The following is an 18,145-nucleotide window of genomic DNA, read 5'->3' on the forward strand; positions in this document are numbered from 1 at the left end:
GGCCCCTGGTCACGCCACACTGACTGAACACAAACTCAACGCTCTGAGGACATGTGCACTGTACCAGAGAAAATAGACAGAACAGAAACAAGGAGAAGATTGTCTTTCGTTTCACTTCACTTGGTTGGCAAAGAGGTCCAGTCTGCCGAGTAACGCAAGGGTAACGGGCACCATTTTCTATTGTGTCTCCCGTCCTAAAGGTATTTTCCTAACATGTCATTAGAGCGCAAACACATCTAAATGTGTTTGAGCAGCTGGCCCAGTCCAGCCACTGGTAAACAAGGTTCCCTCATTATACTGTAGACTGCACAAGTGTGTGTGTGTGTGTGTGTGTGTGTGTATGTGTGGCTTATGTATAGCAAGCAATCTCATGCCTCTCCAATGAGGTGTGTGCTTTATAATGACAGTGTCTAGCAGTACCACACTAAGGTAATTGGATTCTTAGCAGGGGTAGGAGGAGGGAGATCTGAGGGCCAGCGGTCTCGGGTGGCGGTCATGTGTCTCAAAGCAGCCTCACAGAATCGCTGGGTTTGTTTTAAGGATGGAACTATTTGATGATTGGCTTTGCCTTCTGCGACGGACCGACGATACACTCTTACCTTTACTTTATGTACCTCTCTATTACAGCCAATGTAAAGGAGCTTTATCTTCTAGATAGCAGGCACTTTAGGGTGTGTGTGTGTGTGTGTGTGTGTGTGTGTGTGTGTGTGTGTGTGAGAGAGTGTGTGTGTGTGTGTGTGTGTGTGTGTGAGTGTGTGCTACACGGCAGACTATAATAGCGAACTCAGCCTTGCTGTGCTTTTCTTGACATGTATGAGTAACCAAACCACAGACATGTTGTATTCATATTGAACCATTTCATGTATGGATATGAATATTTAACAATTTCATGTATGGATATGAATATTTAACCATTTCATGTATGGATATGAATATTTAACAATTTCATGTATGGATATGATTATTTAACCATTTCATGTAGGATATGATTATTTAACCAATTCATGTAGGATATGAATATTTAACCATTTCATGTATGGATATGAATATTTCACCATTTCATGTATGGATATGAATATTTAACAATTTCATGTATGGATATTCATATTTAACCATTTCATGTATGGATATGAATATGTAACCATTTCACATATGGCTATGAATATTTAACCATTTTACGTTTGGATATGAACATTTAACCATTTCACATATGGATATGAATATTTAACCATTTCACGTTTGGATATGAATATTTAATCATTTCACGTATGGAGTCTACTAACCTATTCTCGTCTCTTATGTTGGGACAAGTATAATGGAAATAGACATCTCCCGAGTGGCACAGTGGTCTAAGGCCACTAGAGATCCTGTTTTGAATCCAGGCTCTATCGTAGCCGGCCGCGACCGGGAGACCCATGGGGCGGCGCGCAACTGGCCCAGCGTCGTCCAGGGTAGGGGAGGGAATGGCCGGCAGGGATGTAGCTCAGTTGATAGAGCATGGTGTTTGCAACGCCAGGGTTGTGGGTTCGATTCCCACATGGGGGTATGAAAAAATAATAATGTATGCACTAACTAACTATAAGTCGCTCTGGATAAGAGCGTCTGCTAAAATGTAAAATGTAAATCTAAGTTACTGTAGGTTGAGTGGGCTAAGTGTCCCACCCCCCCACCCCCTCTTTTACGCTGCTGCTACTCTCTGTTTATTATTACATTTACATAATTTAGCAGACGCTCTTATCCAGAGTGCAGGTGCATTCAACTTATGATAGCCAGTGGGACAACCACCTTTTTTTAAATTCTTTTTTTTTTATGGGAGGTGGGGGAAGAAGGATTACTATTATCTATGCATAGTCACTTTAACTTTACCCACATGTACATATTACCTCAATTACCTCGACTAACCTGTGCCCCCGCACATTGACTCTGTACCGGTACCCCCTGTATATAGCCTCCCTACTGTTATTATATTTTACTGCTGCTCTTTAATTATTTTTTATTTATCTATTTTTTACTTAACACTAATTTTTCTTAAAACTGCATTGTTGGTTAAGGGCTTGTAAGTAAGCATTTCACTGTAAGGTCTACACATGTTGTATTCGGCGCATGTGGCAAATAACATTTGATTTGATTAGATTTTAGGTCAGACTGCTATGGGTTACGGCAGACTGGACAACTGTACCAAACAAACACTTACCTCAAATGCATCCACAAGATCATGTTTTTGTTTTGTTGTTTTCTGTTGTGGTGTGAAATACAGTTTTGTTTTGACCGTCCGAGTTTGTAACTTTTCTGACCTCTTAGGTGTGAAACCCTTGGCTTTTTCTGACACCTACTTCAGAAGGGACTCGTGAGAGGAGTGGCTGGCTGTACACGAGCAGCCATTGGCTAAGAGAAGTGACTCATATCCCTGGACCCTAGCGACAGAGCTCAAGGGGTTGAGAAGTGGAGACCCTCAGCACAAGCAGAGACCCCAAGGAGATACTTACTCTAGTTAACTGGATAAGGTTAGGAAATTATATCGCTAAGTGGTGTGTGCTGCAGCTGTTGAGGTGGCAGCAGTGGACTTGGGTTCACATTAGAACCCAACCGCCAGCAAAAACGTGGCAAGCTGCTTCCTGATGTAATGTGAGCCATATGCTTTTGAAAAACCCGAAGAACAGAATACAAAAAAAATCTCAAATTGACTCAACGAAGAAGGAGGAAGGAAACAAAGTAAGCAAGGTGATGTCAGGCCATGCCAAGGAGAGATTCTGTTCCATTTCAGACAAGGGGAACAAGTTACAGAGACAGCAATGGAAGGACAAACAAGGAGAGCTAGAGAGACAGAGGAGTGTATCCGGAGAGAGAGAGAGAGAGAGAGAGAGAGAGAGAGAGAGAGAGAGAGAGAGAGAGAGAGAGAGAGAGAGTTCCGTTTGCATCTTACCGTTCTAGAAAACAAGGCAAGACAGAGGTAAGGGACTGACACATACACAGATAGACAGACAGGCAGAGATAGCCACACACATTCACACACATTCACACACATTCACACACACACACACACACACACACACACACACACACACACACACACACACACACACACACACACACACACACACACACACACACACACACACACACACACACACACACACACACACACACACACGGAAACAGAGATGGGGTTGGATGTACAAATATAGGTAGGGTCATGCCTGGTGTGGCCATTGATCAAGGATGCAGTGACAAAATGCCAACAGCACACCCAGGGGACAGGACGGAGTGTTGCATGCAACTGGTGCCCCATCAGTGATTCAGCAGCACTGTCTGCGTAGCTGTCCCCATCACTACCAACATAAATGTGAAGTGATTATCCCAAAGCCCTACACCCCCAACAAGGGGGCACAGCCAACACGTTGCACTGGTAGAAACAGAAAATGTGTTAAAATACATCTCCTCCCACTACCATGGCTTTCTGATGGCCAACCCCAGTCAAAGTTCTTCATTGTAAACCACTTAGGAATCGGACAGAAGACACAAAAACTCCAATCTATTTTTAAATTTAACATCCATGTACATTACTGAAATGATAATACAATTGTGTGGGCTATCATTACATGGATGCTGTATGATTAATACACTCATTTGATCATGGCTAGGGAATCCACATATTTGAGCAATGCTCATTGATCTGGACAATTGAGCTATACTAATTTACTACCCTGTACCCCACAAAGGCTGCCCTGATCCATCCATAATCCAAGCAAATCCAGCTACACTGTCTGAGTTTTTCAGAGATTAAAGCCTTAAAGTGGAACTGACAGCGTTTTAGCAACATGCAATCTTATTAAAATCTGTTCATATACAACCCCAGGAAGAATATTACACATTTTTTTGGTACATTTTCTGACAAGCGAGCACTTAGATATGGTCATTTTCACGTTTTCATAAATTCATAGAATGTTTGGGAATGACATATATTAAGGCATTTGTGAAAATTCTATAGAAATATAAAGTGAGAAAGCAGCCGTGCGTTTGGACAATTAATAGACACTGCAGTAAATAAAACGTAATAACAACATCTGTCTTGTCCAGTACCGGAGTCTAAGCAGACAGGTGTGCCATAGCCAATCAGAGCTACAGTCGGCCTATATGCAAACAAACCACACGGGCCTGCCATCATTCACGTTGAACTGGACTGTGTGTTTACAGGAAGTAGCAACAGCGAGACTTTAGATCATTAGAACGCCTTAAACCTCAACACATAACTCAAATCTTTGTATACAGTATGTAACCCCCTAAGAAAATCTGGAGACTTATGGGAGAATGTACACGTAATATCCTGACAGCTCCACAGTCCTCAAACAACATTGAATATTAGATTAGTTAAGCCCTCAGTACACTCCTGCACATAATGTTTACCATGATGTTACTTGTGTGGGGCTGTTTTTAGCAAGCAGTGTTTCAATTATTTAGATGTGTTCCTGGCATCTGGGAAAACATTTACAGGCCTCTGTTGATCAGCTGGAATTAATTCAGGAGGTGGGGCCTATGAGGTGCAGTGAAGGCTTCTGATTGGATGGTTTTGCTGCCTGTCCTCTGATTCCGACACCCACCTGTCTGCACCTTCCCTCACGCCTCTCTTAACGTGGTTCAGCAGAAAGCCATGGCAGTCACTGCCCACTGGGCACAGACGTCATTTCAACGTCTAGTTTTGATTTACATTTGGTTGATTGTCAACTAATGTGAATTCAACAACACAAAATCACCATGTCATTGGATTTTGGTTAAAAGTTGGTTGAAAAAAAGACGAAATACCCTTACGTTGATTGCTTTTTGCAAATTCAATTAGTTTTGAACATTGATTCAACGTCATCACATTGATTTTTTTGGGGTTAAAATGACGTGGAAACAACGTTGATTCAACCAGTTTTTTGCCCAGTGGGTGGGGAGTTAGGAAATGCTTTGTGTCTCAGTGACGTGGGTTAAAGTGGACTTGCTGTTGACAAAGGAAAACCAAATATGAACCGAAAGTAAAGAAAAATAAAGAAACTGGGAAACTTTGACCGGTTTGTTTGACAATGGAGGATACATTGCATCATAGTTAGCACCATGACATATAAACCCAGGTTGGAAAATAATAAACTCTAAAGGTAAAAAGCGGTTAAAGACCATCACACCCTTTTGCACTTTCTAAGGTAACCCTTATCCTGCAGAAGAACAGCATATTGTGCAGAGTGAATGTCATGTTCATTGGGCAAAAGTAAAGTTATTTTTGTCAGGTTGAAGTCTGGGAGAAATCATCATTGATCATTCATAAACCATTAAATCACATTATCAAAAGATGATCTGCATAGTACTGAATCAAGAAAGTCATTACAAAACAGAATAATCTTTGAACCCTGAGTATATCCTCATAAGACACATTCACAGTTCAAAGGCGACGAGAACGTCAACGTCGGCATTCCATGGTTCTAGCCTGGAGCCAAGAAGCGAGCTCATGTCTTCACAAAATATCTGCATGATTAAAGGTCACCAGAAGACACAAACACATTGTTGACCCCTGCACCACAGAATCGCACCAGCCCACCCACACATGCACCACAGAATCCCATCAGCCCGCCCACACCCCACACAGAGTAGAGAGCAAATGGGCTACATACTGGCTTGCAAGGTTTTCTGGGATATTTCGTTGGTGAAGGCTCCGATGCCTTTGTTGGAAATGGCAGCCAGAGAGAAGTAGTACTCCGTGTTTGCCCGCAGACCCTCAACGACGTATGTAGCAGTGGGGCCGAAGGTTTTGGTCACCTGTTGGTGGAGAAAAGTGAGGCATGCTTTTGACTGAAATTAAATATCACTGGAGCTTTACTGTACCTCATGTTTGTTCCTTATTCCACCTTGTTCGCTGAACACCTAGTGTCTTCTATGAGTACGTAAAGGCAAAAGCTTGGTCAACACTCTTCCCACAAAAGCACAAGCATATCTTACCTGGCTGCCAAAACTGCCCTCTTTGTACCGGAGTTCAAAGCTGATGATCCCCTCTTTCTGGAAGGCAGGTTCCCAGGTCAACTCCATGCTTGTGTCGGACACAGCACCAACCTGGAACTTTGTTGGCTGTCCGGGGACTATGATAGACAAAGAGAAATTGAATTAGTGACAGTGATCATTGCAGTGAACCCTTCTTTTATAGGGACTTTCAACTACAGTACAGGATTTTAATGGATCACTTGTGGTATGCACTCATCCCTAGTAAAACCACACAGACATGTTGATAGGAGAGTTAAACCCAGAACCCTAACCTCCTTGTAGCACTTTGACGTGGATGGGGTCAGAGAAGGGCCCGTCGCCCACCGAGGTAAAGGCCAGGACACGGATGGTGTACGTCTCAGACGCCACAAGGCTCTGGATGGTGGTGATAATGCTATCCTGGACATTATGGATCTGCCATAGGCTCATGGGCTGGGACGGGTCCATGGTGTAGTACACCCGGTACCCTTTGATCTGCCCGTTGGGCTCCTCAGGCTCGTCCCAGCGCACCATCATGGTGTTCTGGGAGATGATCCGGGCCTGGATGTTGCGGGGCGGACTGGCCGGGGCTTGTTCCCCGGTCCGGGTTTCCACCGGCGCACTGGGGGGGCCCTGGCCGATGGTGTTAAAGGCAGAGACGCGGATCTCGTACTCGGTGTTGGGGTAGAGGCCCCCGATGCTGTATCGCGTAGTGGTGATGCCGTCCATGGTCTCAAACTTGCTGTCGGGAGACTTGGCGCGGTACTGGATGATGTAGTAGGAAACGGGGTCCGGGTTACCGGAGTCCCAGGTGATGGTGACACTGGTGGCCGTGGTCTCGGTCACCATGGGGGTGCCTGGGGGCTTGGGCAGGGCTGTGGGGGTCAGGGGGGGGGAGGGGTGAAGAGGAACTTTTAAATTACTCAGATGCAGACATATAATTATCATTAAGATGCCACATCATAACACATCTCAAAGCTGGTTTTTCCCCGAACACAACAGCAGTACTAATAGCCTAGAAGAATTCCTGTGCCCCATCTTACACTTGACAGTAATTTGCGCCACCGCCTCGATGATGCCCAGACTGCTCATGGCCACACACGTGTAGTTGGCAGACTCTCGCACGCCGTTGAGCTCCAGAACATTCCGGCCCACTGGCATCTCGTCTTCCGGCGTCAGGTCCTCCGAGTTCAGCATCCATTTGACGTAGGGCATGGGCGACCCTACCGCCACGCAGGTGATGTTCACACTGCCACCTGGCATCATCTCGTGACTGGTCGGCGGGATGGAAAAGCGAGGGGGCACGCGGCGGACTGGGAGTGGGGAGGAGGGAGGGAGAGAGAGAGAAAAAGAGGTAGCAAGACAGGAAAATGAAAAATGGACCCATTCAACGGCATCCATTATTACATCTACAGAGAAAATCACAAGACAACTGAAACTCAACTAAATCTAGTACGTTTCTCTAGTACGCACTTTCCAAAGTTACATAAAAACACAAATAATGAGAAGGAACTGAACTAACAAGAACTGCTTCAACAACAATATAGATTGACGTTAAAGCAACGATTCATAGCAACAAGGTTCCATTGACCAAAATTTGACCCATCACAGCACAATTAAAGACACAAAAATCTATTATGAGTTTCTCATCTTTGAAAACTGACCTACAGACAGAATGTGTTTCTACAACGTGGAGTTAACATCCATGAAGACAGAGTGTAATATTTGAGGGAGTACTGTATGATCGATGCCATACAGTAAACAGAAACTTCCTGTCCTCTCAGCCACTTTCAGCAAACCAGGAAGTTGGCCATTATAGGCCCCTCCCACGGCACAGGATGAAAATGACATTTCTCCCATAGTATTCAATGGATAGAGTGGTTATAGTTGGAGTTGGGGCCTCATGCATCTGATTGATTAACAGGCTCGTGCCCTTAGCCCTAATGGTATCTGCAAGCTATGGCTAAAGATGAGAAACTTTAATCAGATTTTTGTGGTTTAGGGTAGATCCACTGGACAAAGCCTTCTGAAGATCTGACACGGTTCCATTGATAGATGCAGCTATCAGTCCCACAGACAGCATGCATAATAGATTGAGGTAAATCAAGGAGTAAATGATAAATAAGAAATCCAGATATAAAATTGAGATAGAATGCATTGAGGAATATAACTGAAGGGTCGCTAGCATGCCCAGACAAAGACGATCAGAGAGGAAAATATAAATATCTGATTAGGAATTAAGAAAGAGAGAGAGAGATACAAAAGAGAGAGAAAGGAGGGGTGGGAGGAGGAGGACAGGGGGGGAAAACCCACTTCAATGCTGTGTAAGCTTTTTTTTTTTTTCCAGCCAACTTTACCTAATGTGACAGTTGGCACATTGTCACATCGCAGTCTGGCAGAAGTAACACAAAAATAAGTATAGAGAGGAACAGCTAGTGTGTTTATAAGAGGACATAAAGAGACAGCTGTAGTAGTTGTAGCTAGAGAGGGACTGTCAAAGACAGGAAAAGAAGTCAAGAAACAGACCGACGGGAGGTAGAGGAAGAGCTGGGGGGGAAGGTACAACACAATGGACGTCCAGGGTGGGAGAGAACTGGGGGTAGTTGGAATGGTCAGATAAAGTTGATATCATGGGGTTGAGAGTGGGACGAAGGTTAGGTTGGGTAATAGTTTGCGTTTATGTGAGTATGCATAGTATATCTACGTGTGTGATACGTGTGATGTAATGATATGTGTGTGTGTGTGTGTGTGTGTGTGTGTGTGTGTGTGTGTGTGTGTGTGTGTGTGTGAGACACAATGTGTATGAGGCTATGGGACAAGAAAGGTCCAGAGGGAGAGAGATGTAAAGAAACTAAAACGATGGAGAATATGCTGAGGCTCAGACTTAGAGACAGACGGACAGACGGGGAGGATAAGGAGACGGATCACGAGGCAGAACAGAACAAACCCGAGCAACAAGACAGCAGACTGAAGGGACAGACAAACAAGACACTGATGGGCAAGATAATGTACTTTACACAGATGGAGGGGAGAGGGTAGGGGAAGGAAGGAGGGGAGAGGGGGGAGAGGGTAGGGGAAGGAAGGAGAGGGAGAGAGGGTAGGGGAAGGAAGGAGGGGAGAGAGGGTAGGGGAAGGAAGGAGGGGAGAGGGGGGGAGAGGGTAGGGGAAGGAAGGAGGGGAGAGGGGGGGAGAGGGTAGGGGAAGGTAGGAGGGGAGAGGGTAGGGGAAGGAAGGAAGGAAGGGAGAGGGGGGAGAGGGTAGGGGAAAGGAAGGAGAGGGAGAGAGGGTAGGGGAAGGAAGGAGGGGAGAGGGGGGAGAGGGTAGGGGAAGGAAGGAGGGGAGAGGGGGGAGAGGGTAGGGGAAGGTAGGAGGGGAGAGGGGGGGAGAGGGTAGGGGAAGGAAGGAGGGGAGAGGGGGGGAGAGGGTAGGGGAAGGAAGGAGGGGGAGGGGGGAGAGGGTAGGGGAAGGTAGGAGGGGAGAGGGTAGGGGAAGGAAGGAAGGAAGGGAGAGGGGGGAGAGGGTAGGGAAAGGAAGGAGAGGGAGAGAGGGTAGGGGAAGGAAGGAGGGGAGAGGGGGGAGAGGGTAGGGGAAGGAAGGAGGGAGAGGGGGGAGAGGGTAGGGGAAGGTAGGAGGGAGAGGGGGAGAGGGTAGGGGAAGGAAGGAGGGGAGAGGGGGGGAGAGGGTAGGGGAAGGTAGGAGGGGAGAGGGTAGGGGAAGGTAGGAGGGGGAGAGGGTAGGGGAAGGATGGAGGGGAGAGGGTAGGGGAAGGATGGAGGGGAGAGGGTAGGGGAAGGATGGAGGGGAGAGGGTAGGGGAAGGATGGAGCGGAGAGGGTAGGGGAAGGATGGAGGGGAGAGGGTAGGGGAAGGATGGAGGGGAGAGGGTAGGGGAAGGATGGAGGGGAGAGGGTAGGGGAAGGATGGAGGGGAGAGGGTAGGGGAAGGATGGAGGGGAGAGGGTAGGGGAAGGATGGATGGGGAGAGGGTAGGGGAAGGATGGAGGGGAGAGGGGGAGAGGGTAGGGGAAGGTAGGAGGGAGAGGGTAGGGGAAGGATGGAGGGGAGAGGGTAGGGGAAGGTAGGGGGGAGAGGGTAGGGGAAGGTAGGAGGGGAGAGGGTAGGGGAAGGATGGAGGGGAGAGGGTAGGGGAAGGATGGAGGGGAGAGGGTAGGGGAAGGATGGAGGGGAGAGGGGGAGAGGGTAGGGGAAGGTAGGAGGGGGAGAGGGTAGGGGAAGGATGGAGGGGAGAGGGTAGGGGAAGGATGGAGGGAGAGGGTAGGGGAAGGATGGAGGGGAGAGGGTAGGGGAAGGATGGAGGGGAGAGGGTAGGGGAAGGATGGAGGGGAGAGGGTAGGGGAAGGATAGAGGGGAGAGGGTAGGGGGAAGGATGGAGGGGAGAGGGTAGGGGAAGGAAGGAGAGGGAGAGAGGGTAGGGGAAGGAAGGAGAGGGAGAGAGGGTAGGGGAAGGATGGAGGGGAGAGGGTAGGGGAAGTGGTAAAGAGTAAAGAGACTGTGATTCTGGCCAAAGTAAATAAAAAACATGGCTCAAAGTGGGTTTGAGGTCTCACACACTGGGGCTTCAAATCAGAGATTAAACTGCCCCCCCCATCCCCCGGCTTGTTGCCAACAAAAACCAGGGGTGCATACAGGTTAAAGGGGGGAAGAGGGGGCATAGAGGAAAAATGCCATTCCAAACACACCGTGTCGATCCAAATGGGATTCATTCAATCGTAGTTTCGGATAACCTTGACTGTTTTTTCACGAGGGAGAGCACCATTCAGCTTACAGCACACTTCCTCTAAAAGGATTTACCTGTTTGTGTACACCACCGAGCGTGCATATCAATAAAGAAACTCTGGGTTGTGATCTTTAATACATAAACCAAGCTTGTGCACAAGGAGACATCCAAGAAATGTTCTTCTCTACTACTCAGAATCTGAACTGTAGAATCAATCGCAATTGTTTGGTCACAGACTTGTGGAGGTATCTCCCCTTTTACAGTAAGTGTAAAATGATTAATAATGCATTCCCTCACATGAGTATGGTCTCCATTGGGTGATAATCATATGATCCTAAACACCCACACCAGTGCTCTTCCAGAGTACCTTAGAAAAAAACCTCTAACTCACTGACAATGTCAATTGCTAGCTCAGCGTGTCACAACCCGACCTTGTGGTCAACGTGCTCTATTCAGATGAAGTAGCAGTAAATTAGCTCCTGGTTACTACGTATTTCCCTCCAAGAGAAATGTTTTGTGAATTACTTTGGTGTTTAGTTATAGTAAAATAGATAAGTCAAATGCATTATGTCAAAAATACACAAAATAAAGCTTAACACCGTTGCACATTTTTAGACAAGAATAACTATTTCCAAAATGGTCTCCTATTTGCAAAAACTAAAATAAAGTGGGCACCATATTCACGAGAAGTGGCAATCACAACGCCAACAAAACGGTGGCATAACATTATGTCTTTCATAACAGGTCATGACTGAATCACAACCAACCCTCCACTTACATCAACAGGTATTACTTTTGTTAAGAGGCAGGAGAGTAGGTAGTTTTAACATCTGACCTTTCAGAACAATGTCATATCTGTTATGGATTTTTGTCATGATCCCCCCCGTGCTGTCCTGGTACGTATGATGTCACTCTTATGACAGACGTTTTGTAGTGCACTTCAAGTAAAGTACCGGCCCCAAAAATGGCCATAGCCCTATTCCAATCCCTCCCCAAAATGTACTTATTGAAGAATGCATGTGAAAGGGCAGCCCACTCCTCACACGGACATGCACGGGTGTGGGTATGGCATGAGTAACAGATAACAGTCAGGCATCCTTTCATCAACAAGGCCCGACACAAGATAACCAGTACAGTCCAAACATGTCACCAAAGCCCATCCAAGCATGCCATTCAGAATCTAGTATGGTGTGGGTCACACTCAAAATCAAAGAAAGGAAATCCAACTTAAAATTCACAAAACCATTGAGTCTTAACAGCATAGCCAACATCACAGTGTGTGGGTGTGTTCCTCAAAGCTCTGTACCAAGAACATTGGATGTTGTTGTTGTTGGTTTTTTTTGGGGGACGACGACTCACGGCCACTTAAATACCGTTGCCAAATTTGAAACACTTGAATATTAAATAAGTACATTTATAAGGGAAGTCCAATTAGGTTTAATTGTATGGACGTTGGAATAGGAGATCACCAGTTTTGGTTTTGACGGTTCTGTTCTCTCCCTTGGGGTGGGAGTCAGACAATGGACGGAGCATTGGTGGTTGAGTGAATTAGGTTTTTACAGAAGATTATGTAACCTTTCACCCTTGGCCACCACTTACATCTAACTTCTAACGCTATGCATTTATGTAGCCTTTGATCAATTCTGATTGGCTCTACCCTCAGAATGTCTCCAGGATATCTGTTTAAACAGAGCATCATTAGTTCAAGGTCAGACAATAAACTGCAGCTTGGTTATATCCTATCCATCTTGAGATGGGTCGGCTGACAGTAGCAGATAAAGCTGGGCCCCTCAGTATACTGTTGCAGGTCGACATTTGCATCTCGAGTCAATGCCTTCACCCCACTACCATTACCTTGATGTAGTACTGTATTCGAAATGAGTATGGGATAGAGTGGAGTGGACGGCTTTATCATGCACCTGGTACTGTAAGCTCTCGCTCTCTCTCTCTCTCTCTCTCTCTCTCTCTCTCTCTCTCTAGAGTGTGTGATGTGGGGACTTCTGCTCTTTCTCTGTGATGATACCCTTTAGAAACACAAACCCAGCAAAAAAAGTTAAAAAAAAAGAATCCCAATTGCATTGACACGTCTCCTCATTCACAAAGACGAGGAGCCCAACCGGCACATATAGAATAGTGATCTTAATAGACCACAAATTTGGAATCGGTAACAAAGACATCATCCTATTTCAAGCCCCACTGTGGTGATAAAGACAGCTCAGTGGACGAAGGTGAAGAAGCAGTCAAGAGAGAACGCCAGAGTACTGCGCTAACTCTAAGTGGGCGGTACGTGGAAGGAGTTCAGTGACAAAATGGAGGTCAGAAGAAGGCGGACATTATCGGCCATTTTGGTGAGGCAGTCTGTTCTGTCCCAAAATGAAGAAGGGGGAAGCCAAAATAATGTGTGGCCTTTAGTGTCACCTTGAAGCTGAGATTACACCCTCTCGGTGCCTGAGGACACAGGCGTGATATGGAGATCCTGAAGTTACACTCATGGAGCGAGACCGAGCACATTTACATAGAAACCACATGGGGCTGCCTACATCAACACACCTTGGCTGGCTCATCAAAATGGAGATTATTACATGAGGGATACTGACAGAAATCCTGGCTGGATATCTGATAACAGCAAACAGTAGGTTCAGAAGATTTTACAGTGCCTCACTTTTCCATCATCGTACAGGTGGAAGACAAGCAGCCAAATGATTATGCAGATATGTCTCAGCTTGGCCGAGAATTATCAGATTGGAAAGATTATAGAAATTAGGTCGAGACTGGGAGTAAATTGATCTCTGTTTTGTGCCAAAAAATATGCATTTCTTAATTCATACAGGGCTCCAAGGATACAGATATCTGTGGTTTTGAGGCAGGCTATCATCTCCAGGACTCCTTTAAACAAACATCTACTTAGAAATGGCTGGCTTCCACATTGGCCAGCGAGAAAATAAGGTGTAATCTAGCTTTCTTTCCCAACAGTTACACAGAAATGCACAGCAGGACATGCAAGCACATTCAAAACCAGGCAGGCATCGTAGTAGGAGTGCAACATTCACATGCAATTAGCACAGCACAGTGTTCCTGCATCATTGACAATGTGGATTAAGTTTTTATTGTATTTCTCCAGACACTAACTACAAACCAACTACATTAATATGTAGATATCAATATAGGTCTGCAAAACAAGCGAACAAAATTGAATCATTGGCCAAGTCTTCTGGGCTCACTTGTTAAATTTCCTTCGGCGGGATCATGTCATAGTTTGAGGACTCTATTGTGAGAGGACAAAAATGGGAGAATATCGACCCTGCGGTATTCAAGGCGTCAATTGGTTGAGTGTCCATTTATAACTAATTGGTGCAAGGTACAGTGGGAACCGACAAACCCCTCATTTGTGTCTGAGATGAGTGAGGGCTCAAAAGAGATGATTAGGTACATTTGCCTAATGAACTGTGTCGCTGAACGGTGTTGAGACAGAGGATTTCAAAGGCAGCGGTGGCTTAGTTGAGACGGACGAGGAGAGAAGACACACAGAAGAGACCACGCATGTTGAGAGCCCCACAGCACAGCAGTGTGTGGGTCAACTATTGTGAGATGTCAGTAACCCTCAACTGCAACTTGTTGGTTCCACTGCCCATAGTAGTGTTAGGTTGAGGGGAGGGATACGGTACAGTGTGTCATTAGGTTTGTCTAAAATAGTGGGTAGTCTGGACCAGGTCCTATCAGAAGCCACTAAAAGTATTGGTGATTACAACCACTAAACGAGGAAACGTAAAACTAATGCCAATAAAATCCCAAGTCCTGGGAGACATGGCAAAGTGTTTCATTATTTATTCTTCCCCTTCTGCGTTGGCGAGCGTACAGGCAGAGAGGTGACCCTGTCTCTCTCCGAGGCAGCCTACAGGCCTGCATGGGGGAGACATGCCCAGGGGAGAGTGCAGCCCTCCACTCTGCAGCAATTATTAAAGGGACTATTTTGTCGCAGTTGGAACCCAACGTGGTTCTGGACATGCTTTTGCAGACCCAGCAGGGTCACTTTACAGAGAGACAGAGCTCGTATTCTTGGGCCTAATCCTCAGCAGATCCATAGATAGACATCTAACATGCAGAAAATATAAATATATCATAGTTCTCAGAGGAGACAGCTAGGGGAAGTCAGTGAGCAAGTCTGCTATCTCTTCTGCCTGAATGAGTGATATGCCTGATCGAACAAACTTGTTGAACCTCATGTATTTCCGTCGCCCAACAACCTGGCTCTTGCCCAAAATCTATGTAATTTATTCATAAGCACTCTGGAGAGGTAAAATGTACAGGCAAGTTCACTGCAGTCGGTGACATGAGATTTAATACAGATCTGTCTCTGATTCGTATTAATATCTGCTGCTCCAAATTCAGCACACACCGACTGTTACACTTTATGTCAAAAACTCCTTCGAAAGCTGACGAGAAGCTAGATTCAAGAAACTCAATTTAGACGCGAGCGAACAAACAGAGCTTTGGTCTGCAATTAATTTGGCATCCTCTCGTCGGTATTAGATCGGGGTTATAACGCAAACGCATCAAAAAACCAACTGCTCCGTATTTGTTTTTGTCCAATTTGAGAACCTTAATTACCCGCCTTGCATCAATCTGAAAATCAATTCAGACATGCTGAAAAGGTGGCCCAATTAATAATAAAGCAGAGTTTGATTGAGTCTGCCGGCTGCTGAAGGACAGGCAGCAGTCAGGCAACAAACCAAATGTATCTGATTGCCTTCATTGGAAAATATAAAAACCCATGCAGAAGTCATTATATTGGCTATTGATCTTCATTATACTGTAAAAGGCACCTCTAATAGCGGCGTGAAATATCCACTGAACCCAATCTAGCCCAATCAGGTCTAATGTTTAGTAATGGATTGTTATAAATAAGATGACAGGAACACTGGCTGTGTACACACTTATTATTTCATCACAAAGGGATTCAAGAAGCAACAACTTTACAAAGAAAAAAAAAAAACTACCACAAACAAAATAACCACAACTAACACTTATTGTTTTTAAGGAAAATGAAGTTACAAAACGGAACAAAACGACGGATCACACAACACCGACACCACCACCACACAAAAGGAGTAACTAAAAGAAGAAGCAAACTAAGTTCTCAATTAGGAAAATAGTGGGTGGGTAACAGAAGTAGTACAGAGTGAAACAAATTGAAAAAACAAACAAAAATACAGGAAATAATGCAGAAAGAAAAGACAACGCCCAAAGGAATTCTGTTCAGGCATGCAAGCGTAGTTACATTCTCCCATCATGCATCAGGCCATGTTATTTCCAAGTGGTACGTTTCCATGACAACAAGTGCAAGAAAGCTTTCAGAGCAGAAGCAATACCAAAGGATACCAACGAGAAAAGGCCCCACAATGCAAACTTAAAAGTAAGAAACAAAACCCGAACTAAATGGGTTTGTTTGAATCATTTCTTCTTTTGAATAAGAATAAAGAAAATTGTCCTTCATAAATATTTAGCAGTTTTGATATAATTTGTTTAGAATTTCTTCAAATTAGTAATGAATTGAGCTTTGTAATAAATAAATAGATGTAAAATTTTCAACATGTTTTTTTTTTATGTGGGTAAAAAAAGTAAAAAATAAAAAACACACCAACCTTCTCGAAGCTCTGAGGGATGTAAAGGGGTTGATGCAGAACACAATGACATGAGGAGAAGAGAAAAATAGGGGAAACACAGAGAGAGTAAAAAAAGCCACCTCAAGGCGTTTAGCTGTAGCTACATTTCTATTTTGTTTTTCCTCGGCTGTCTGTCTCTGCTACCAGTGACAGCCATCTTTAAGAAACTTGCCTGGCCACTTAAATAAGATTTGACCCAAAAACAAATCAGATTCACCCCAGTGGCCTGTTAGGAAAAGTGGGCCACCACTGGAGTCAAATCAAGCGTATCATCATTATAAAGATTCACAAGCTCCTTAGCCAACCATGGTGGCCAAATTTGCTTTCATCAGAGAAGGAAACAAAAATACAGAGAAAATTAAGAAAACCAATGAAACAACCCCAAGGTAAAAAATAAAATAACAAATAGAAGGACACAGTTTGTGCTCAAATTAGCAGCTACAGTATAAAATATATTTACTCCAACCAGGTGGTTATGACCAAGCCAAAAGGTGACATTTTGACAATGGACTGGTCTGTGGCTGCAGTCTTCTAAACAACTACTGCAAATACTGATATTGGGTAATGCTCACTTGAGGTTTGATCCCTACTGGAGCTGCTAATTTCAAGTGTAATTTGATTTGTGATCAAAAACATACTAGTCAACATCAAATATTAGAATTGATTGATAAACTAAAACCAAAAAGAGACAGTTGACACAATCACAAATAACATGTGTGCCCCTGGATACATCTCGGTCTTCTGTACAGACCGTCCTGGTCTTTTAGGAAAATAAAAAAGGTGCTGTTGCTTTTGGGGATTGCATCAGTTACTGGAACTAAGCTATGGTGTGAGGACACAATGTCTATTTTGACTATAGAACTCTTCTATACATTCTAAGATTACACAATGTTCCCAATAAATGTTTGTTTATCACATCAGTGGGTCTTCTATTCTGCCACAGAGGACATGCGCTGCTTGACTCCGAGTACCAAAGCATCACAGAGACTGCACGGCCACTTAGAGATGCAGTCCGGTATCTTAAGCACTTACAAATTCTTAACATATTGTCTTTTCTTTTTTTTGCAGGACGTAACGTATCATGCGAAATAGATGACGTAGTACACAATTGTTGGGGACCCGTTTTGGCTCGTGAGCGCTACTTTCAAAATTACTGGCTGAAATTATACAAAAGCTTTAAGATGGCCCTTTAATAGAGGAGTGGTAATATAGCGTTAGGACTTTTAGTAAGCAGCTCCTCCTGAGGCCATGAAGACAACAGCAACAATGAAAAGAGAGCTTCCTGACCCATTTTTATAATGTAAGACTTGTGAATTATTTAGTGGGAACAAAGTTATCTGCTACACTGCCGGTACAAACTGAGCAGATATGTAAGGCATCTTTTTTGAATATGCACACAATAAATAACACATGCCTAAATATGAATCTGCCTCTTATTAAAGCCGCCTCAAGAGGGATTAATTGTCTTTTAGCGTTAGTGGCAGGGAGCAACTATTGTTTTCATCGCCTGTTTTGTAAGAAAATGAAATATTTCCTCAGATTCATTGTTCTTCGTATCTTCACAATTTCAGAACATAGCACTTTAAATTACGTAATTTAAGACCAAACTCCAAAATAGTAATGTGGGAATGAACAAGTTTCTACTTGTTTCTATTATAGCGATGCTGTAGGCATTTTATTGCAGTTCAAACCGTTTTTCTCAATCTGAAAGGAAGACTGGGGGTTGACATTTTGATTGGTTTGCACTAGGTTTTGCCA

The 18,145-nt window shown here is 44.5% G+C and overlaps 1 protein-coding gene across 6 annotated transcripts in view; it reads right to left on the reverse strand.

The window, feature by feature from the left end:
• Window positions 1-18,145, reverse strand: part of LOC121576528 (receptor-type tyrosine-protein phosphatase S) — a 391,473-nt gene that overhangs the window by 111,126 nt on the left and 262,202 nt on the right. For 4 of the 6 annotated variants that reach the window (XM_041889743.2, XM_041889739.2, XM_041889744.2 and 1 more), the window contains 5 exons: window positions 16,367-16,378; window positions 7,032-7,301; window positions 6,282-6,863; window positions 5,971-6,107; window positions 5,646-5,790 (listed from right to left, as the gene is read on the reverse strand). In XM_041889743.2, the coding sequence (XP_041745677.2) occupies window positions 5,646-5,790; window positions 5,971-6,107; window positions 6,282-6,863; window positions 7,032-7,301; window positions 16,367-16,378 (1,146 nt within the window). The remainder of the gene's footprint in view (window positions 1-5,645; window positions 5,791-5,970; window positions 6,108-6,281; window positions 6,864-7,031; window positions 7,302-16,366; window positions 16,379-18,145) is intronic. The other 2 variants (XM_041889745.2, XM_041889742.2) reach the window with 1 other exon arrangement.

The sequence above is a fragment of the Coregonus clupeaformis genome, chromosome 11 (genome assembly GCF_020615455.1).
Source record: "Coregonus clupeaformis isolate EN_2021a chromosome 11, ASM2061545v1, whole genome shotgun sequence".
Classification (NCBI taxonomy): domain Eukaryota; kingdom Metazoa; phylum Chordata; class Actinopteri; order Salmoniformes; family Salmonidae; genus Coregonus; species Coregonus clupeaformis.